Source organism: Dipodomys ordii, unplaced genomic scaffold, assembly GCF_000151885.1.
Source record: "Dipodomys ordii isolate 6190 unplaced genomic scaffold, Dord_2.0 Scaffold117, whole genome shotgun sequence".
Lineage (NCBI taxonomy): Eukaryota > Metazoa > Chordata > Mammalia > Rodentia > Heteromyidae > Dipodomys > Dipodomys ordii.
This window is the reverse complement of record NW_012267333.1, coordinates 2,683,505-2,707,702: the sequence shown is the minus strand read 5'-3', so window position 1 is coordinate 2,707,702 and position 24,198 is coordinate 2,683,505. Positions and strand designations below refer to the sequence as shown.

Genomic DNA, 24,198 nt, shown 5'->3' with positions numbered 1-24,198 from the left:
ATATAATATATAATGTAATATAGTTTATAATATAATATTAAAATATATAACAGCACAATTAACATTATATAATATAATGATAAATAATATTATATAAACTAATTATTATAACACAATAATTAATATATTATTAATATTATGTAACAACATGTTATGTTATAAACATGTTATAAATTTATTATATATTTATAAATTTATATAAAATTATTATAATATAATTATGTATTATATATCATAAATATATTACATATAGTTAGTCTATATTATAATATTTGATTTAATTTAAAATATCAACATAACATTGTTATATAACTGTGTATTAATGATAATATATAATACTATATAATAAATATAATACCTCAGAGAGAGAGAGAGAGAGCAAAATGATTACTACATAGAAGGTTTCCACCCCATTTCTACCATGCATTCTTTCCCTTATTTCCGTGCACCTAGTTTAAATGGCACAATGGCACGGGTTGACCAGGAGCTGGTCATCCACCTGCCTCAGTTGTCTGAGTACAGGCATACAGGTGTGCACCACCATTCGAGGCTCATGCCACTCTCTTACTAGCCCAGGACACTACAGCTGAGAGTCGGCGAGTGTGCCCTGCTTGATAGCATAGCGTCCTCTACTTATAGGGGGAGACAGGGTTTCATCTCAGAGGGCTGTCATGCATTAAATTGCTCACACTCACTCCTCCACCCTCAGCCAAAGAATGCACTTTCCTCTCTGCAGTGGATGAGTTAACGGAAAAATACTTTCTGTCACCATTCTTGATATTTTTTTAATACCAAGAAGGAATTGTGCCTGTCAGGACTTTGAATATTTCAATTCTTTTTTGGGGTTTTACATATTATTTAGTAATCTCATGGTGGGTAGAAGAATAAGAACCCAATTGTGATCACATAGAGTGGCCAAACACAATGTTCTGGAAAGTTTTTTTTTCCTTCTAGATTTAGCTTTGTCTCTACAACTGTTGTAACCCAAGTACAATATGTTTCTGTAAATAAAGCTTTTTTTTAAATAATCACATCATCTATTTATATATTGTCTATACTGACTTTTCACATGGCTGGTTTGACCCACCAGCCTAAAACATTTACGCCTTTGATCTTCCCCCCCCAAAATCACTTTCTAACTATGCAATTAGTGAGCAGGGAGAAACTGGGAGACAGTGAAGGAAGGGGTGACATTGTCCAAAAAGAAATGTCCTCATTACCTGACTTAGGATATGGTCATCCTTCTATAAAACACCTTAATAATAACAATAAACTTATATTAAAAAATAAAAAAACAAAATTAAGAAGAGTGAGGGAAGGGTGAACAGGGAAAGGATTGGTGAGAATGTTGAAAGGGATGGCGTTGATAAAGATGTATCGTATTTGTAAACTTTGTTAAATGGCAAGTCCTTTGGACAACTACTTAACGACAGTTAAAAAAATCATTTTCTTAATTCTGCCCTAAAATTTACCTCCTGTAGCTCAAACCATCTTGTGGATTCACCTCAGACAAAGAACACAGAAACATCCCCTCCAGCACAGAAGGCAGAACTCCTACGGGAGGTGGGCACAGTTCCCAGTTTCAACAGAGCCTCTGTGACATAAAAAGCTGATTCTGGGCAACAGGTGGAAGTCATGGCAGTCCCTCTATCTGGGACACCTGCCTCTCACTCCTTCACACACTAACCTACAAGAGTCTCAGCCATCACCTGGAGAAAGCCCCTGGGTCTGTCGGTGACTAGGTTGACTTTTACTCCTCTTTAGATGGTGATGGTTTCAGATACTTTTGGTGTGAAACCATGAACGTTTGGATGTGGTTGCCTTATCATAGATTCCCACAGGTGAGATAAGGGAGGGAAAATACTGTTGGGAGCCAAAAGTTGAGTCTCTCAACATAATAGGCTTGACTATCTCACTGGAACATCTTGAGGCTGAGTTTACAGAATCCCACCCTCATCCTGCCCTAAGTAAACATCCTGCAACTGCTAACGACCACCCTTTCCCCTGCCCTAAGTAAACATCCTGCAGCTGCTATGGCCAATGAAAAAGCTTCCTTATTCAAAGCATATAAATACCCTTGTGTGAAAAATAAAAATTGGCAGCTTGATCAGAATCCTTGTCTTGCTGTCATTCTTCGTGTCTCTTGTCCCTTCATTCCTTCTAGCTTAGGTTCACTGCCCTCGTTGACGTCCTGCGGGTCGGGACAAAATACCACACACAAGACCAATCCATTATTCTAAAACTGTGAAAGTCAAAAACTATAAATGTGTTGGATGTGACTATTCAGATGGAAGAGCTGTGTTTTATGTTATCCAATGGGATAGACAAAGATAGATGGCCAACAGGAGTCCCTCAGAGAGAGCTGACACACCCAGACAGCCAGGCAGACTAGCCTTCAGCTGTCCTTGATCCTTTCAAATGCTCTTAAAAGACACATAGCCTTCTGAAGAATCAGGGATGTTCCCCTGGAATTACCTAAATAGAATCCCCACAGTATTAACCTGGCCACTGAGGAACTTTACTTTTCTATATCATAAGAGACAAGGGAGTGGGGCTAAATTTCCTGATGCTATAAGTTTTCAGGTAAAACTTTAAGAAAAAACTTCCATTTTTTCCATGAAAAATTATTACTGGATCATGGGAATATGTATATATACAAGGACATTTTTGTTCTTTTGTTAAATATGTGTATTGTGTTTCAATTCAGTTTGCAAGTCCAATGTTATTTTATTATAAGTGACTGGGAAAAAATACTGTTAGGGTAAGTTCCGTATGACATATCTTTAGAAGCCCTTTTCTCTAGGTTACAGCTGTGGGATCTTCTATTGTTTTATGGACAATGACAAAAGACTTCTAGTGTTCGGCTTCTGAGATTTGATTGGTAGTACTACTGCAAAGAAAATACATGTTATTCATTGGCAGAGTGCTAGAATGGCTGAACTTGAATGGGTTATACGATCGGGTTACTCAATAAGATTTTATAACAAGCGAACTAAGATGTTATTGAAAAGATTTGACAAAAGTATTGTTCAACCAACTCCATGAATTTCTATCAAACCTACCTAAAGGTGCACTGCTAACTAGAATTACCATGAAAAATAATAATCTTACTAGTCTCAACTGAACAGATAGCCATTCTAGTACTGAAGAGCTGATTTTTTTTAATACAGAATACACTCACAATTCAAAGTACCACCTGCATTTTAAAAGTCACCTTAGAATTTTTATTTCAGTTTTGGATTTCAGTAATATAAGTGTCTTGGTACTTAGTATATATTGAGAATGGTATCTTTTTGTGACAAACCCATTTGGTGCATAATAGTTATTTCAGTGCATGAGTTCATGTATCTCTGCCCTATTGAAGGACTCTTGGGTTCTTTCTAATTTTATGTGATTGTGAATGAAGCTGGATTTTTTCTTCTTTTTAAAAAATACCTTTTTTTATTGTAAAGATACTGCACCAGAGGGGTTACAGTTACATGAGTAAGGTAATGAGTACATCTCCTATTGAGCATTGTTACCCCTCCTTTGTTTTTCCCCTACCATCCTTTCCCTCCCCACTGACCCAACTCCTCCCTCCCATTTTCAACATAATGTCTTATACATCTCATTATTACAATGGGTCAACCTGTATCCTTATTTCAGCATTTTGTTATTTTCCTTCCCCTCCCCAAATTAGAAAAAAATATATATATACAAGATGCAGGGCACCAGAATCAACTACAGTGAACACAGGGGTTATACCATGGGGGAAGAACATACAAAAGAAACCACAAAAACCACATAGTACATTATAAGTACATTTTAAAACAACAGAAAGAAAGACAAAACCTCTTGTGTTCCAATCTTGGGGTTCATTTCACTTAACATCATCTTATATTGTCATATGTACATAGCTTTTGAACTTTTTTGCTTGTCCTAGATATATACTAGTTATTGCAAATAAGGGAAACCATGGTACCTATGTTTCTTTGGGCCTAGCTTACTTCACTTAATATAATTTTTTCCAAGTGTTTCTATTTCCTAACAAATGGGGCAGTGTCATTCTTTCTGATAGAGACATGGACTTCCATTGTGTATGTGTGTGTGTGTGTGTGTGTGTGCGCGCGCGCGTGTGTGTGTACCACATTTTCTTGATCCATTCATTTACTGAAGGGCATCTGGGTTGGTTCCATATCTTAGCTATGGTGAATAATGCTGTGATAAACATAGTTGTGCTGGTAGCTTTAGTGTGGTCTTGTTTGTAAACATTTGGGTAAATGCCCAAAAGTTGGATTGCTGGGTCATAGGGGAGCTCTATGTGGAGTCTTTTGAGGAACTTCCATACTGCTTTCTAAAGTGGTTGAACAAGTTTACACTTCCACCTACAATGCAGTAAGATTCCCTTTTGGCCACATTCCCTCCAGCATCTGTTGTTATTAGATTTCTTGTTTATAGCCATTCTAACTGGGGTGAGGTAGAATCTCAATGTTGTTTTGATTCGCATTTCTTTTGTGGCTAGAGAAGTTGAGCATTTCTTCATGTGTCTATTGGCCATGAAGCTGTTTTTATCATGAATTCACAAAGATATGAATTTTTGTGTGGCCAAACATGAATCTTCTTTGTCTCATAAAGCATGAATTCAACAGTTAACCCCCAATGATAAGTGTAAAGAAAATTGGCATGTAACAATTGTTGGTCAATTATCTTGTCATGTTTTAGCATGAGACGAATCAGAATGAAATACCTTGTTAACCTCCGCTGGAATGCACAGAAAAATGTTCTTTGTTGGAGGACATAGTACCATCCTGCCCTTCATGAATGGTTAACTAAACTGTTCAGTTTCACTGGTTAGCTAACCTGTTCAACTTCACTGGTTACCAGGGCAAAGATTCTCTTACCAAATTCAAATTCAGTTGAACTTTAACACACACTCAACCTGAATCAGAGCTGGAATATAGAGAACTCCTCTTTATCATAAAGAAGGAAAGGTAGATACTTCCCTACTTTTACTTTTCCTCTCCACTTCTCAGGTGTCATTTGATATTATGGTCTGAAAACTCTCTTTACTGAAATAGCCTGTCCATTCCCTATGCAAGAGTTCCTTCTTCCATCTTTCCATAATTTTTCATTTTTCTTTTTCTTTTTTTTTTTTTTTTGCTGGTTGTGGGACCTGAATTCTAGGCCTGGGCACTGTCCCTGAGCTCTTCAGCTCAAGGCGAGCGCTCTACCACTTGAGCCACAACACCACTTCAGGCTTTTTCTGCTTACGTGGTGCTGAAAAATCAAACCTAGGGCCTCATGTATGCAAGGCAAGCACTCTACCACTGAGCCACCTTCCAAGCCTTCCATAATCTTTTAAATAAAACTCCCCCCTTTCTAAATCAGGAGTGGTTTCATCGTTAAAAAATATTTTGAACCTGGACATACCTATGGCTCATGCTTGTAGTGCTAGCTACTCAGGAGGCTGAGATCTGAGGATCACAGTTTGAACCCAGCCAGGGCAGGAAAGTCTATGAGACTCTTACCTCCAATTAACTACCAAAAAAACTGAAAGTGGGTCTGTGGTTCAAGTGGTAGAGTGCTAACCTTGAGTAAAACAGTTCAGGGACAAGTACAGGCCCTCAGTTCAAACCCAAGACAGAATGTATGTATATATACATACATAAGTGTGTTTATATATGTATGTATATATGTATGTATATACTGCTCCACACCAAATTTCTAGTTCTTTAATGCCTAGGGAACTAAACCTCAGCCATTATTTTGGGAGTTGATGAGAATTAGCTGGAATTTTCTTTCTAATTCTGTAGCTTCATTGCAGTTTTTGGGTCAAACATAATGGGACATGTTTTAAATACAGGTCTCAACCTTCCTTCATTCCAGAACAATCCAGACTTCCCCATGTTGATGAGGAGTGCTGTTTCTCTGGCAGTGTTGGGACAGAAGGCGGTCCTAGCAGACCTGTTCCACCCTAAAATATCTCTCCTGTTGCTCTCACCGCCAACGAACGGCTTCACGACACAAGCATCTGAACTTTACGAAGCCTGAGCCTTCTGAAGCATATGGCAGAGGCCATGAGGCCTTCTACCCTGTACTCTGCCCCTCCGAACTGTCCTCTCTCTGGGTCTGGGTGCTCTCACTTGCTACTCCCCACATGCCCACCCTGCGTTCTCCCAATCTACACATCCCCACATGCCCACCCTGCGTTCTCCCAATCTACACATCCCCACATGCCCACCCTGCGTTCTCCCAATCATCTACACATCCCCACATGCCCACCCTGCGTTCTCCCAATCTACACATCCCCACATGCCCACCCTGCGTTCTCCCAATCTACACTGCTCAGCATGTGCTGGTATGATCAAGCCCCAAACCTGACTGCTGCAAAGCTTCAAGGGATTAGGAGATGCGGCCTCGAAGCAACATACAAGATCCGTTTCCCTGGTGTGGGAGCTAGGAAAAAAACTAGTATAGTCCATTTGTCTTTTCTTTTCCTAGTTAACTGTCCTTGCTATGTCATGTAAATTCTGTTTCATCTAATATCCCCAGTAATTTATGTTTTTAGCATGGTGACAAAGCAGCAGATCGAACAGAAGCTCCTCTTAAATGAGGGCAGAACACCTGCTGATCTCTAAAGAAGCCAAAATGGACAGATACTATTAGCTCTTTATCCCTAGCAAAATTAGAAGAAGTTTCCCTACCCTTGGGCTAGGTGCTCCAGGGAAGCAATTAGGCACATTTTGTAGTCGATGAAGGAATGTCGTAGAGATCCTAGAAGGACAGGATCTAGGCCAGATTCAAGTGTTTAGGTACCATCTTAACCATTGCTGCTAAGGGAAATCCAGCAGCCATCTAAACGCAGGGATCATGAAGTTCCATTTACACGGCTAAACCCGATCCCAAACAGCATCCACTCCTTTGCTAACGATTCCATTTATTTCACTCCTCCAGTGACACGCCCAGGCATAATGCCTTGTGTCTAAAGACAGTGTCACAGAGGAGAACACACCCACTGGTTCCAGTGACAGGGCATGAGGATATGGTGTAGAGCATCGCTCATTTTTTGCATAGCTTTGTTTTTCCTGTCTGTGTGAGAATAACTGGGGAAGCCGAGTTTGTTCATAGTCTGCACCTGTGAATAGACAGCATAGGAGACCAGACCCTGGGCCCGATACTCAGTCAGAGTGCCTCCCATTCGTATCTCTCCAGTCTGGTCCATTAATGTCCAGGATACAGGGGTTCCCTCAGGTCCCAAGACACAGGAGCTTGGGAAGCTCCGTAAACATCGCGCGATGAACTTCTGGCTCTTCTCATTGCCGCCATAAGACCAAAATTTATCCACCATGGCAGCATGAGTCTCATCCAAGGAGGAGAGTTTAAACATGTCTTGATTGCTATGGAAAGAAAGAAAGCAAAATATAGGAGCGGAAGGGTGTGTATTTTCTCTTACCTCTATTAGCTTGAATGAGAAGAATAGGGTACCCAGCAAATGTTCAGTCCTGGAGTATGGAGGAGCAGATGATGATAAAGGAACGTAAAGTTGTGGGTGAAGTAAGTGAACAGGAATAAATATGGCTGATGTCAAGACAGAGTGGTTTGTTTCTGATGAGAAGGAAGGTGGTGAAGGCTTTTAAGTAGACAGGAGCATGGTCTGAATTTTATCCTTTAAAAAAAAATGCCAGTCCTGAAGCTTGAACTCAAAACCTCACACTCTCATCTGGCTTTTTCCTCTCAAGGCTGGTGCACCACCCCTTGAGCTATTTTGGCCTTTTCTTGGTTAACTGGAATTAAGAGTTTCATAGACTTTTATGCCCAGGCTGGCTTCAAAAGGCAATCCTCAGATCTCAGCCTTCTGACTAGCTAAGGTTGTAGGTGGGAACTATCAGAGCTCTGGCTCTGAGTTATACTTTTCAAAAAGATTATTCTAAGCTGGGCACCGGTGGCTCATGCCTGTAATCCTAACTACTCAGGAAGCTGAGATCTGATGATGATGGTTCAGAGCCTTCCTGGGCAGGGAAGTCCACAAGACTCGTATCTCCAATAAACTATGCAGGAAAAGCTAGAAGTGGCACTGTGGCTCAAGTGGTAGAGCATACTAGCCTTGAGTACAAAGAGACGCAGGAACAGAACCAAGGCCCAGAGTTCAAGCCCCGGGAATGGTGTTTCTCTCTCTCTCTTTTTCTCTCTCTCTCTTTCTCTGTATGTGTATATTGTGTGTGTGTGTGTGTGTGTGTGTGTGTGTGTGTGTGTGTATAATTAATTCCAATTGTTTTATATTCTTGTTAAAAAGCCAGATTGAAATTCGGTAGTGGGAGTTCAGTGAGGAGGGGTGAGTAGTACTGAATGGATTTCATCACACTCACATGGCCTTTGGCTTGCCACCAGTGGGTGGTAAATTCTTTGTGTCCATCAGTGAAGGAATCAGTTTGTTGACTGTCTCCGACGTCATATATAGAAGGTTATTTGAATAGGTGACTTTGAAAGATTTAATGGTTGCAAAGTTTTGTATCACTTCATCCAGGCTGGACTGCGTACCTAGATGGATTTATAAAGGCAACGCGTTATGAGTTCATAAGGAGACACATAAGGGTTCCAGGGAGGAGCTTTCCAATGGAGGAGAAGGTGTCATTAGATTTAAGTGAGGAAACCTTATCATCACATAGTTGGGGTTTATATAATTTTCCTGTCATGCATAAATTTAAACACACACACACACACACACACACACACACACACACACATCAGCTGGGCACCAGTGGCTCAAGCCTATAGTACTAGCTACTCGTGAGGCTGAGATCTGAGGATCACAGTTTAATACCAGCCCAGGCAGGAAAGTCTGTGAGACTCTTATCTCCAATTAACCATCAAAAAACCAGAAGGGTGCTAGGGCTCAAATGGTAAACTGCTCATCTTGAGCTGAAGAGCTCAGGGACAGTGCCCAGGCCCAGAGTTCCAGCCCCATGACTAACCAAAAACCAAAACAAGCAAGAAAATTACATCAAAAACACATCATTCAGAGTCATGTTTTTAGTAGCCATTCAAAGGCTAGCACTGAGTTTTCTGGACTACACAATTGTGTCATTTTGAACATCAAAGATGATGTGTTATAAAAAAATAGTAGCAAGTATCTACTGAGCCCAATTCTCTGTGTGATAGATTGTTGCAGTAATGAGTCACAATGTAGCCATATTCCTTATAGCCACTCCCTGGTTACATCTTTGCATTGCATCTGACCTGGGCTGTGTGACTTGCATTCACCAGTGCCAAGAGTAATTGCAATGCAGGGAGAGCCTTAAAAGTGTTGTCCCTTGGAACTTTCCCCATTTTTCCCTTTGGTGATCTTGAGACCTGCATTACAAACATGGGCCTAAGCTAGCATGCTGGAGACACAGGTCATCATCATGTTTTCATCACTGCCAACAACTAGCCTTGACTGACAGTCTGGACCACCATTCAGATGTGTGACTGAGGCCACCTCAAAGCAATCAGGGTTGAGTCTATCAACTGTCTACGTATATCCTGAGTTACCAGCCGAGAAACTGTCTATGGAGTCCAATAGATTGATACAGTTAATGATGATGTGTGCTATGCAAGAGTTACTAACTGGAACCTCCCAATTAGTAGACACTAAACTCTTCCTCCTCACATCATTTAATTTGCCACTTGACTTTGCTTTTTAGGCATTGTGCTAGCGACATTATGACCCTTGATTTTTACACAGGTCACCTCGATAAAGTCGTACATGGAGATGGTGTCTTAGAGAGCATGCTTGTAATCTTGACAATGAGTATGATCTGGGAGGTGATCTGGGACACAATGAGCTGTCATTCTTACTCCGGAATGGGAGGACAGTGGAGAATCACCTCTTCTAGTACTCAATCATCCTATGGATTCTGGATAAAGTTGAAAAGCAGGCCATAAACTCTTGGCAATGGGGCCAGGCGCTGGTGGCTCACACCTGTAATCCTAGCTACTCAGGAGGCTGAGATCTGAGGATCATGGTTCAAAGCCAGTCCAGGCAGGAAAGTCCATGAGACTCTTATCTCCAATAAACCACTCGAAAACTGGAAGTAGCGCTGTCGCTCAAGCGGTAGAGCGCTAGCCTTGAGCTGAAGAGCGCAGGGACAGCGCCCAGGCCCAGAGTTCAAGCCCCATGACTGACCAAAAAAAGAAAGAAAAAAAACAACTCTTGGCAATGGGAATTTTTGTGCCTCTGTATGAAGCCCATTCTGTGCAGTATTTGAAGATCCTACGGGCACACACACACACACACACACACACACACACACACACACACGTACTTTGTAGATAGAAATGAAGCTGAAACTGAACATGGACTTCGAGTTATGGATCCAGAGCTTAGCAGAGAGGCCACCAGGCTACATCAAGTGAGCCAGTATGCATCTTGTTCCCCCTACTTACTTTGAATCTGAAAGTGCTGCCTCCAATTGATGACGTCTGGAGAGTCCAGGAATTCCTGACAGTTTTGAGGGTGCTTGGAGTAGATCTGGTAAGTATTGGTGTAGTGATCATGGTCATCTGTCATCGCCTGCAATCATTTGGAAAGGGAGTATAAAATGCCTTCCTTTTAATTTCTAATTGTATTGCTTTATGGTTGGACATTGTACATCATGTAACAAAAATACTGGGACCTCCATTGGTGGAGTAGAATTCTTTTGGAGTCATAAATCATGAGCTGAGAGATCTGAGCATCCAACAAGATTATGTACTATGCATATATTACATAAGCATTGCAAATCAAAGTCACAGCTATATGTTAATCATCCTCAATGTGAAGAAAAGTAGCTGATGGAGGAAAATTTCTGTTGCACGTAAAAAAAGTTTATAATTCAAATGCTTGCAGAACACATCAACTATGTTCACGATGGTATTAAATTTGATACATATAACTGAATTAAAATCTATGGCTATGTATAATAAAAACCAAAGATGAAAGCCAATTAGAAAAGCTTTCTTTGAAAACTGTGTGAATTATACTTGAGGAAAGGAAACATAATATTCAAAGGATACATTCAACGTATTAAATTCTAGATAAAATTATTCTGACAAAAGAAGTAGAAACAAATAGTGCCATCACTAAGATAGAAATGTAATTCTTTTTGAAGATCATTGTGAAATGCTGCACAAAAATATAATCCCAAGTCAGCAGTGTATTTTCTTGGTCAAGATCATTTATGAAAGATCAAATCATTTTATTTCAGTGAAAGTTTGACCATGAAGGTGAATTTACTTAATCCGTTCTTCAGTGTGGTGATTTTTCAGTGTCTTGAATTCATATTAGTTATAATACCATATTTGTATTTTTATGTTCTACTCGTTTTTATTTTATACCTTTTTAAAGTTTGTAATTGACTTTTTTCAAGTCATAGGCAAAATTGAAAGTATTCATCATCTACACATTTTAAAATATAGTGCTGCATTCTTTAACAGTGAGAATGTGTTTTGAGAAATGAGTAAAGTGATTTGCCACATCACACAATATCACATGTTGTGTTTATACAAAATCAAATGGATCCCACGTCACTAGGTAATATGTTTTGATGGAACCACTGGATGTGGCCCATCATTGACTGAGAAGTCATTATGCAACTCAAAGCTGTTCATGTACATTGTGGAATATATAAGTCTAGCTCTAAGTAGTTTATACTTTTCTGCACAGTTATGAATTTTCTGAAGAGAATATTTTATATCCACACCATATTTTCCAAGAACAAAACACCTCTTAACTAGAGTCACCACGCTATACTGCGTGTGTCTTAATCCTGTGACTCTTAATTAACTGTAATTTTTTTCCTTGTTGGTTGTGGGGCTTGAACTCAGGGATAGGGCGCTCTCCCTGTGTTTTTCGCTTAAGGCTAGTAGCAGTGCCATTTCTGGTTTTCTGGTGGTTAATTGGAGATGAGTCTCACAGACTCTTACCCTGGTTGGCTTAGAACTATGATCTTCACATCTCAGTCTCCTGAGTAGCTAAGATTACAGACACAAGCCACCAGGGCTCTAACTGTAATTTTGTATCCTAACATTATTCTAGTCTTCTACAAATGCTCCAACCTCTGATAACTACCATATTCTCTCTGCTTCTGTGAGATACCAGTGAGTACCAAAGCCCTTTAATGCCATTAACACACACTAAAATTAAAACTAAATGAATGGTAAATCAGCTGTCTTCGGAGGCAGTGTGAAGAGGAAGGGCCAATGGAAAGGGTGAAGGAGGGTGAATGTGTTTGAAATACTTTCTTGGCATATGTGAAAACAGAACAATGAAACCTGTTGAAGTCATTTTAGAAAGGAGAGAGAAGGTAGAGGGGTGGGTTTGATCTGGACACAGGCATGCGTGTCACAATGAAATTAGCCCTTGTACAACTAACGTGTACCAGTTTGTTTTCAATCCTTAAAAACAAGATCATGGCGTTTTATCTGTGAATAATTGTATTAACTGGATAGCTTCATCAATTTTAAGTCTTTCTCCAGCCTTGTAGCTCAGCCCTTTGTTGCAGCCTCTCTCCCTGCCCTGTGTTCTCTTTGCTCGTTCCAGGATCTCCCATTTGAAGGTACACATCCCCCTTGCTGGTCTCACAAAAATAACTTTACCTGAGAGACAAAGCTTGGATGGAATCTCTACCAAGAAAAGCCTGGGACATTATCCTGATACCTCTACCTCTAACTTTCTACCGTTTAATCCTCTTTTCGTTGGACTAATGTTCTCTACCTTGTATAGATCCATTCCTTCCTACATCAAGTTGGCATTCATCTGTCTTTTCCTCTAGGATGTAGGGAAGACAGGACCTTTTTGCCACTATGGTGATTCATGTTTGTGTCCACAGGTTTTGCCATCTCACCAGACATGTGGTAGGCTCATAGCACATATGAACACAGAAACATACGTGTTCCACTATTGGCACTTACCTGCTCCTGAGGGCGGATGACCACTGTATTAAAATCAGGCCATTTGTCTACAAGGGCCTTTAGCTTGAATGGGTTTCCATGGTTTATGTGGAAGACAGTACCATATACCTGCCGGACCCCAAGGAAGGGGACAAGGTAAGTTTATGCAGAAGGAATGTCAAAGTGCGCTGTTCAATGAGAAGAAATGTTTCTATGAAATTGCTGCATTTTGTGATAGAAAAGAGCTATCTTGATTATCTAAATCCAACAATCTCCATGTACTACTTTCCTTTTTCAACCTGAATTTGATGGGCACTTTCTCCATCAAATGTGACTCATAATGCAAGGAGTAAAGACTCCAATAAAATCAATCTTACTTTATTGTAGGATTTAATATTGTTTCCAGTCCTTTTCTTTCTAAACTTTCTCCTATTCATACCCGGAGGCATACAACTAACTTAAAAAAAATCAAGTTACCGACATATGTTATTTTCCCTATTTTATAGAATATGTGGTATAGAATAATACAAATCCAGAAATGGTTTTCTTTTAAATACACATACTACCCAGAGAGTTATACCTAGATTTCACCAGTATGAGCATGCCCTTTTTTTATTGTTGATGAAAAATAAGAGCAAGAATTTGAATCTACTTAGAGTGTTTCTTGCCTAGTTGATGATATAAGCATTTGTGTTATTTATTGTACTCAACCTAAAGATTTCCAAACAATTGCAATGAGGTTAAGAAACATATGGACAGCCTGCTTCCCACAGCAGCCCAATACATATTAAGGTCAGAGCAATTGGGCAATTGCAGTAAAAACAGAAAGCAAGCTAAAGTCAAGGGCACTAGTATGATGGTTAACCTCTCACCTGGCAAGTGGTCCATTGGAATAAACACATTAAATGATAATATGTACCCTCAATTGATTTTGAAGAAAATCTCTGGGCAAAGTTCAAGGCTATTAAGGACTTGAAAGAGAACAAGGGAAGGATTTCTTTGGTCATCACCCAGACCAAAAAAAAAAAAAGCAGGTGATTATATCATTCCTCTACACCTCATTATTGGTGGGATATTTATCAAATAACTCCGCATCCTTCTCTTTTTCTTTTTCCTTTCCTGGGGCTTGAACGCTGGGTCTGGGCACTCTCCCTGGGCTTTGGGTGCTCAAGGCTAACACCCTGCCACTTGAATCACTGTATCACTTCCTACTTTTTGGAAGTTCATTGGAGAGAGGAGTCTCATGGACTTTCCTGCTTGGGCTGGCTTTGAACCATGATCCCTAGATCTCAGCCTCCTCATAGCTAGGATTATGGGGGTGAACCACTGGCGCCTAACAGCATCCATTATGTGGTCTTTTTTTAATCAATGACAAGGACTTCATACCAAATATTAAGTAGAGATTTCTGCAAATTCAAGGGGAGTAACTATGGGATGGTTCCTGACATCAATGTGAATCTTTTTCACAGCAAGTTTCCTTGGGGTTCCCTCAGCATTTCGTTGTTGTTGTCACCTTCAAGGACTCAGGGAGGCTCTTCACCAGAGCTTTCTCCAGCATCTGCAACATCTGGGCACCTTGCAACAACAACATGGTGGAAGAAAATGCCTTTGCCTAGAGATGACCAAGGAACATCCAGGAATGAGAAGAGCTGGAGTGAATTCAGCGACCAAAGTGGGCCAAGTCCTTCTTTACTGGGTCTTCCTGGACATCCTCATCGACTCTGAAAAAAGACAAGATGGGCCAGAGGGAGCAGAAAGCACAAAGATCTCTTTCTACATTTCTCTCAGCCCATGCTTACCCTTGAAGGAATTCCAGCTGGTTAGTTTTCACTTCAGATTCACCTGTCTAAAAACACGTGTCTCCTGAATGTTAGTTGGTGTGGGTGATTATCCTGGCTCCTTTAGGAACAAGCTGTGTAACCCTGGGAACACTGCTTAGCCTGTCTGTGCTTTGTTGTCATCAAAGGTAAATGGGATAATAGCACAGACTTCATAGAATTTTCATGAGCAATACATGAAGGGCCTACATACAAGGTGCTCAGGGAAGCTTTAGCTATATAGAAAGCACTGATGACATTGTTTGTTCCATTACTATGATTACTCTCCTCCTCCTGTTCCTTCTTCTTTTCCTCACTTGGGTTAAAATGCTGAGTATTGTTTAGATGAGCCTTGTTTTTGCTCTTTCGGTACTGAGGAGTAACCCCAACCTTGTACCATCTAGATAAAAGCACTCTATCACTTGAGCTACATTTTCAAGATAGATTATCAATGACTTTGTCCAGTCTGGCCTCAACTTGGAATCCTCTTACTTCTGCATTTTGGGTTACTCAGATTACAGGTATGCACCACCATGCCCATTTTATGCAATGTCTTCACGTTAGGGCATTTGAACATATTCTAAACATAGATAAAGGCCCTTCCTTAAAATTATTACTAAATCATATTGAAAGCTGCTGCTTTTGTCCTGCCACTAAGGCTGGCTTCATTTTTCAGCCCAACATCATCTCTCAGCCTCATTTTTGGATCTGTGATACATATTGTAGAAATTAGTAGAGAATAGGCAAACAACGCTTTCAGTTATTTTAGGTGAGGATAGGCCTTGCACTCATGCCTGGGCCGGCCTAGACTAAGATCCTAAGAGCTGGGATCTTGTCATAGTTGGGCTGACAGGATGAAGCACAATGCTGGGTGGTTGTTTGAAATGAGGGTTTCACCAACTTGTTGCCTGTGTTGGCTTTGAACTATGATCTTCCTGTCCTCTACCTCCTGAATAGCAAGGATTATAGAAATAAGTCACTCTACCAGCCTTAACTTTGCTGACCCTTGCTCCTTTCTTCTTGTATAACAAAATTCTAGTATCTAGAAATAAGAAGAGATCATGTAAAATATAACCACTAGTAGAGCAATGCAACCTTTAACACATTCATGTCAAACACATAGGCATAGTACATAGTACGTATGGACATTTGATAAAGCATTAGAGTTGGGAAATACAGGACCTAAAATGCAACATATAGAGTCTAAGTACAATTCAAAAGAGAACATAGGTAAGCAAAAATATGATGAGGCTGGAATTACAGGTTAAAAAGTTATATCATAAAATGAGCTTGTATGATGTAAATGAACAATTAATCAGGTCTGTTTTCTGTTACTTCTTCTCTGACTTTGAGCTTAACTATCTTCTCACCAGTCATGCAAAGAAATAAAACAATGCATACCATCTGATGTAACCAGAAAAATTAATTATAATATTTACAGCATCTCTACATAGCCGTGTCTCCATTTTCCCACTTGTTCCCAGAAAGTCTCAATCCTTCCTCATTTATATACTAGTTCAGGCCCAGACATACATTTCTTAAATTATATTTGCTCTTTTCCCTGTGCCCACACATCCTAACGATAAATAACTAAATGTGAATATTCTGAGTTGAGTCCTTTGCCAGTCCAGGGGCTTGAACTCAGGGCCTGGGTGCTTTGGACTTAAGGCTAACGCTCTACCTCTTGAGCCACAGCTCAACTTCTGACCTTTTGTGGCCAATTGGAGAGAAAAGTCTCAGACTTTTCTGCCCCGCGCTGGCTTTAAACAGCAATCCTCAGATCTTAGCCTCCAGAGTAGCTGGGATTATACCAGCTCCTGGCTCAATGACTTTTATTCTTTAAAAAAAAAAAATGCTAGGATGTTTCTTTCAAGTATACCACATGATTTTAAATGAGCATAAAAGTGAGTTCCCAAAGTGAAACCAATCAATACCGGTTTCATGTATTTGTTTGCGTGGGGATATTTGGGTTTGCTTACTTGTTTTTGTCAGAACAGCCAAAATCTGTTCACTTAGCATGAATCCTACACACAAAACAATTCCAATGCCTGGGTCTCTCGCGTCATCCGATTTGACCCTCAGTCCTGTCTATGACCCACACGTCTGCTGCTTTACGACATCACCTGAAAAGCTGCAGCCACACCAGTCTCCAAGGACGTCCCTGGGATCCCACGTCTAGGAAAAGAGATTCCCTTCCAGTGAGATCAGTTCAGCAGCCACCGGAGAATGAGGAGAATGAGGAGTCGTGGTGTGCGTCCTCCCGGGTCTCTGAGCTGAGGCTTGCAATCCGGACTTTGCACGGAGCTGGAAGGATGTCTGGAGATCCGCTCCAATGGCAGCGAGTCAAGCTCCTATTGCAGGAGTCGGCTCTGGCTCTACAAAGCCAGGACGCTGCCACGGGCCCTTTGAATTTCTCTCCCAAACACTGCCCTGTTCTTTGTCCCCACTGTGCAAACCAAAGCTGTCTGAAACCAGCATCTGGACACTGCAAAGAGGATCCGGTTGAACTGGCCCTGTCTGCTCCCTCCCCTTCCTGTTCTCAAGTGTCTCTGTGGCAGGGTTTGTTGACTGGAATGAGGTCTGATTTGCATGGTCCCCTACAGACTCTTGATTGGAATGAGGTCTGATTTGCATGGTCCCCTACTGACTCTTTTCTCTTACGAATAGACAAAAGAGGAAAGTATTTGCTTGGAGCTACTGATGCTGTTAAGATCTTTTGTTGTTGTTGTTGTTGTTAATTATTGTATTATCTTTTTTTGTTGGTTGTGGGGCTTGAACTCCTAGCCTGGGCACTGAGGTCCCTGAACCTCTTTGTGCTCAAGGCTAGCACTCTATCCCTTGAGCCACAGCACCACTTTTGGTTTTTGAGTGGTTTGTTGGAGATTAAGAGTCTCATAGGGACTTTTCTGCCTGGGTTGGCTTTGAACCTCAGATCTCAGGCTCCTGAGTAGCTAGGTTGATAGGCATGAGCCACTGGCGCAGGCTAATTATTTTATTATCTTTAAGTAGTAGCTGTACAGGGGGGTTACGATTCAACACGGCAGTTTGTGAACTCAAGGCCTCTTCCTCAGTGTCAACCCTTCCATCATTCTCCCCCATCTCTTCCAACCTAGCCTTTCCCCTCAACTTTCCTAGCTCCATTTTCACATATATATTTAATAGGATGACTGTATTCTCACCTCTTTTTTTTCTTCATTTATCTACTTCTCCCCCCCCCCATTCCCCTTGACCTTATCCAGCTTCCTGGTATCCATTTTTTTAGGCTGGTCAAAGGAGTTACACACTTGAAATTCTCCCCTGCACATATCACACTTACTTAATACATTTGTGAACATATGCCCGTGGCCCTCTATATGCTTACTTACATGTTTGTGAATTAGATCTAACTTCCACATCGAAGAAACACATGTCTTCTGTCTCTCTGGGCCTGGGTGACTTCACTTAACATCTTTTTTTTTTTTCAGATCCATCTATTTTTTTGCAAATGGTGAAATGCCATTCTTCTTCATGGATGAGTAAAACTCTGTTGTATATCTGTACCACATTTTCTTGATCCATTTGTCTACTATAGGGTATCTGGGATATTTCTATATAGTGCTTATGGTGAATAGTATAACAATGATCATGGTTGTGCAAGTAACTTTATTGCATCCTAATCTGATATTTGGATAAATGTGTAAAGGGGTATCACTGGACCGTACAGTAGGTCTTCTATGTTTGTTTGTTTTAAGGAATCTCCAAACTGATTTCCATCGTGAGCACACCAGCTTACATTCCCATCAACAGTGTATTAGGGTTCCTTTTCCTCCATATCCATGCCAGTATCTATTTTTTCTATTCTTTTTTTGAATTATAATAATATTTATTTGAAAGAGATGGAGTTTTAAATTAGATTGACAAAAAAGTCAGGAAACAATATATTCAGTTTTGCTCATGAATTGATAAAGCAATATATTTCTGATAGCTAAATTAATATTCAATTTTGTATACATTGCTGTGTGCATACTGAAATGCATGCACATATACATACATAAACAGCTGAAATCATAATATATATGGAATATCTTATTGTATCTGTTCACCTACCATTATATCTTCACATTATAACCAGATGGTTTTCTCATTCTTTGTATTCTTGATGGTGGCCATTCTTACTGCGGTGAGATGGATCTCAGTGTTGTTTTCATTTCCATTTCCTTTATGGCCAGGGATGTTAAGTGAAGATCCTTCTTCCTTTTAGAATAAGCTAGTTCCTCTCTCCTGCTAACTTGGAAAATTCAGTTAGCAATAATTCGGTGAGAAGACCTGTTCATCTCACTTTTATAAAGAAAGAAACTGAGGTTAGTGTGGTGAAGTTAGAAGTACTTAAGCCCTGAGCATGTTCATTCTTCAATTTTTTTAATTATAAAGTGTAGGGAGCTTCTTTCTTCAGTTTTTGTTAGCTTACATCAATTATACAGAGGAAGATTTCATTGTTCAATTTCCACATGTTTACAATATGTTCCCAACAACCTCACCTCTCCATGAATTCCTTAGGTTTAGATCTTCTGTTTCATTTGTCATATGTTTTTGTGCCAGGACCATGCTGCTTTTATAACTATGGCTCTGTAGTATAATTGGACATCTAGAATTGAGAGAAAACAAATATTGATCTTTTTTTCTAAGATTACTTAGGCTATTCAGCACTTTCTGTGCTTCTACTTGAATTTTAGGGTCCATTTTTTTCTTTTTGTGAAGGGCACTTTGAGGAATATTGAATTAAAATTTGTTATAGGAAAACTCTTGAAGATCTAAGCCTAGGCAGGTGTTCTATTAATAGGATTTTACTCATTCAGGACCTAAAAACAGGAACTGAACGCAGGAATGCATCAAATTAAAAAAAAAAAAACTTCCATCCATCAAAGGAAACAATGAGCAGAATGAGGTGAGGACACAGAGTAGAGATGTGCTATTTGCTGGATAAGAGATTAATATCAAAAACAGAGAGCTAAAAAGAAATGCACCAAAAGCACAAATAATCCAGTTAATAAGTGAGCAACATGAGTTAACCAGTCCTCCGAAGAAATACAAATGGCTGATAAACAACACAAAATTCAACATCCTGAGCCGTAAAGGATATGTGAAGCCAAACTACACTAAGATTCCATCTCATTTTAGTTAGTGCAGTTAGTATCAAGAAAACAAAGAACACTATTATTGGGGAGGATTCAGAACCCTCAAATGCTGCTGGTAGGAAAGCAAACTAGTGAAACTGCTAGGAAATCAGTATGAAGTTCATCAAAAAGCTTAAAAAAAAAGTAGACCTTCCTTATGACCCTATTATACTATTCTTGGGTACCTATCGAGTATAAATCAATATACAGGTGGCACACATGCACACTTACATTAATTAAAATGTAGAAAGAAAGATAGCAAAATGGGGAGGGGGAAGGCTCAAAATATGGCCAACAGGATGACTGAAAGTGTTCAATGTCATTAAAATCAGGAAAATGCAAATCAAAACCACATTGAGATATTCATTACAACCAACATTTGACTCACAAATGAAGAGACAACAAGTGTTTACAAAAGTGTGGTGAAAGGAAACTCATGTATGCTGTTGGTACAAACGTAGATTGATGGACTCATTGTAAAAAATTTGCTTAGAGAATTATAGAGAAATTTAAAATAATACTACTACATAACTCAATTCCCTTTTGTCCTTTTACACAGAAGAGGTAAAATGATCAGTTCACCAAGATAATTGCTGCTGGTCTCATGCATAATAACTAGAATATGTCTAGAATATTCTTAAGAGAGGCCAACAATAGCGCAGTGTATAGGTATATGCCTATGACCATATAAAATGATGCTGATTGAAATGAACTCCAAGAAATGGAAACAAAGTTTTTTTATTGTACTATTTGCAGTTATTTCTTTTTTTCTTTCGTTTTTTCTGTTTGGTTTATTCCCTGATGTCACTGCTTTTCATTTCTGTGCCCTTTGTCTTGAATACAAGTTTCTCTGATTGGGGGAAGGGAACGGGAATCACAGAGCCAGTGGGACAAAGGGTGCACCAATGCAACAGTGATACTCACTAGACACTCTGCTGGAAATGAACTGGACAACTTTAGGAGACCAGGGTCTCTGTAGGGGAAAAAGCAGGAGAAAATGGCGGGGGGGGAGGTGCCTCTAACCTTACTGAACAACCAAACAAATAGATGAAGAAACTATGGCTTGGTATATATATATGCATTGGGGTATTATTCAACCCTAAAAGGAACAAGATCCTGCTAGCCTTGGCACAACACCTGTTGTGCTAAGTGAAATAAACCACACACACACACACACACACACACACACACACACACACACTGTACCAGCTCACATATGTGGGATCTAAAATAATTTTAAAACAGTAGACAGCAGGGAAGGTGGTGTGTGTGATCAGAGGATCTGACACGGTAGGGTGAACAGTGGAATGAACATATCCAGGGATGAACTGGACCAGAACTGTACTGCATGTAAGATCCATGCTGAATGAAATCTCAGCAGGTCTTCTTGCACAAACAGAACAAGCAGGCAAGAGTGTCAGATAATGGGTCTGTTCATTTGCTTTACAGTAATCAATCTGTATGCACTCCCAAGCCGCTCTTTGGGAGACATTCGGTAAGATTTACTTTAAAAATAATAAAACTCACGGGGGTCGTGCCCAGCTAATATCACGTGGTATGCAATATTTATTTACATATGCAATATTTAGCATGATTATTAAACAGCCCACCTAATTCAGTCTGATTGTTCAGAGCCAGCTTCATAGGGGTTCACAGATCCACTGATTCCAATCACACGGCTTGGGGAGAAGAAGGTTCAGAGTTTTTCAATTTTGTTGGATCTGCCTGTCTTCTTATATGCAGGGAAGCTAAGTGTTTCCACAGACAGACTCTGGACATAAAGGACAGGAGCTGAGACCTAGGGCCCAGTACTTGGGCACAATGCCACCCACTCACTCTACCCCTTGAGCCACAGCTCCTCTTCTGGCATTTTGGTGGTTAAAGGGAGAGAAGAGTCTCACAGACTTTGCTGCCCAGGCTGGTTTCAAACCATGATCCTCAGATCTCAGCTTCCTGAGTAACTAGGATTACACGCAGGAGCCACCAGTACCCAGCAACCTTTTTTTCATATACGCAATTAATGCTATCTATTTCTCAATTATCAAATTCATCTCACACATTAAAATATTATATTTTCTTTTTCACTAAACTGACATATTCTAACACTCTTTGTGACTTTGAAGCATGGCTTATTTAGCTGTGGTTGGAAATATTTGCAAACATTCTAATTAATTTGGTGAATATTATATGACTATTTGAATTTAAAACATATTCTGTTACTGGTGAGGAAATTATGTTTTAAATGTCAATTTGAGTTGGTTCCTATGTTGTTTAAATCTTCCATGTGCTACATGTTTTCAACTATGCTACAGGAGTGTTGAAGCTTTTAATAATTCTTGTGGGCTTATCTAATTTCTTCCTTTCAGTTAATTCACCACTAGTCTCAGGTATTTTGAGCCCCTGTTGTCTTTTGAGAAAATTAACACCTTTAGCTAATAACTATCTAATTATCTATATGTAACTATTTATATGATACAAAGATATTATATTTGACAATATTCTACTTTCCTTACAATATGTTATTATGAAATAAGGCTTCCAAAGATACTACTACTAGACTATTCTAAAAGAAATTACTTACCCCAAATTACACATAATCATTGAAGAATCGACAAACAGGGACCAAGGAAGAGTCACGCGGCCAACCTCTTAACCAGACATGTGACTGTATTCATTTTAGTTAACTTTGCAACTCTGGAAAACCTCCTGTGTTCTATCACATAATTCTAGGAAGAATATAAGGAGTGTCTTTCAGTCATGATGCAGCAAAGATCCTACTAGATTCAAGGAATCGCTTTGCCAGTCACCATCAATACAGGTTGCTCAAGCAATACAAACAAGCCCCCATTTCTTCATCAATTACATGGGTGCAACACATCTGCCTTCCACTGGGCTGATGTCAACTAAGCCAGAGTCTACAAAATGAGGGCCCGGCACAGAAGAGCCGTCAGCAGATCTTCTTGCTCATTCACTGCTGTTTTGTGGGCAGCAGATAGATCATCAATCCTTTGTCCTTGAGAATAACCTTACCTTCATGCCTGTAATCTTAGCTACTCAGGAAGCTGAGATCTGAAGATCATAGTTTGGAGCCAGCCTGGGAAGGAAAGTCCATGAGACTCTCATCTCCAATTAACCACCAGAAAGCCAGAAGTGGAGCCATGGCTCAATTGGTAAAGTGCAAGCCTTGAGCAAAATAAAAGGCAAAGGACAGAGCACAGAACCTTAGTTCAAGTCCCAAGGACTAGCACAAAATAAAAATCATTATTTTTGTTTTTATTTCCAAGTCATTTGTGAATTCTACCTATTCACTTTAATCCCAGTTCTCAATTGTTCTCCAACTTTGTTCTATCCCTAAACATAGGAGTGCATTACTAAATCATTTAAACATTTCTACCCACAGTGTCAAATTGGAATTATTACAAGAATAAAATCATAAAGTGCTGAGTAAAATGGCAAATAAAGGGCTGTGCTGGCAAATGATGATGTCAAGTGTTCTGTCTAAGCCTGGTGAGATTTCACAAAAGAGGGCTTTTGCCACTCAGCTTTGAGCTACTAGGATCTTAAAGGACATAGCGCAGGAACCATTGGACAGGACAAGATGATAGAAAATTGACTCTTCTCTGTTCTTTGATTACCCATGTGTCTTTTTGTTAGGAATGATAAAGAAAGGTCAGCTGGTTAGATTCATGGGTAGTTAGGCTTAAACCTGGATCTTTCAAAGTCCTGTTTGTCAGGGCAAAGTCTCAGTTGTCCAAAGTCATTTATCTTCTACTTTCTTGACAATTTGTTGACATGATTTAAGGTTTGAGGTGTGTGTGTGTATGTGTGTGTGAGAGAGAGAGAGAGAGAGAGAGAGAGAGAGAGAGAGTATGAACATAATTAATCTGTGATAGAAAACATACCAATTAGCTCCATCTCTGCTCACTTTAACTTCCAACTCTGTTCACGGAGTTCAGGGCTTTCTTCCCTTTTGTTTCATCTTTGAGAACACTCATCCATAGAATGTGCAAACAGAATCTATACTTGAAAAAATAATGCTGGTCTTACTTTATTTCTGCTGCTTCCAAAGAGCTTGTGCTAGTTTTAGGGGCATGTTGCTTTCATCTATGGGAAATGCTTGGACTTAGGAATTGTCTGCATGTGTCTTGTGTGCCTTGAGTGTTGCTCAGTCATGGGGTTCTTACTTCTCTCAAGCTTTAAAGTTTCAAGCGTGATTGATTCACACATCAAATTGTGTGAACTTCTGACAGTTGAGTCTGAGATGAAGCCTCTCCCCCTCGTTCTCCTCTGATCCAAGGACAAAGCGCTGTAACTTTCACAAGTTAGCAAAGTAATCCTCA

The 24,198-nt window shown here is 39.8% G+C and overlaps 1 protein-coding gene across 5 annotated transcripts; it reads right to left on the bottom strand.

Annotated features, from left to right (window-relative positions):
• Positions 1-6,899: 6,899 nt before the first annotated feature.
• On the bottom strand, positions 6,900-17,224 carry LOC105995531 (glycine N-acyltransferase-like). 5 transcript variants are annotated; one of them, XM_013029276.1, is made up of 6 exons: positions 16,829-17,224; positions 14,402-14,609; positions 12,910-13,017; positions 10,405-10,531; positions 8,346-8,517; positions 6,900-7,376 (listed from the first exon to the last, which is right to left on the bottom strand). In XM_013029276.1, exons 2-6 carry the CDS (start codon positions 14,477-14,479, stop codon positions 6,974-6,976), a joined length of 888 nt encoding a protein of 295 aa, XP_012884730.1. In that variant the 5' UTR covers positions 14,480-14,609; positions 16,829-17,224; the 3' UTR covers positions 6,900-6,973. The 5 variants fall into 5 exon arrangements, with proteins under 5 accessions (XP_012884730.1, XP_012884733.1, XP_012884731.1 ...); XM_013029279.1 differs by having other exon boundaries at positions 14,402-14,500; XM_013029277.1 differs by having other exon boundaries at positions 16,926-17,224.
• Between the last annotated feature and the right edge of the window lie 6,974 nt (positions 17,225-24,198).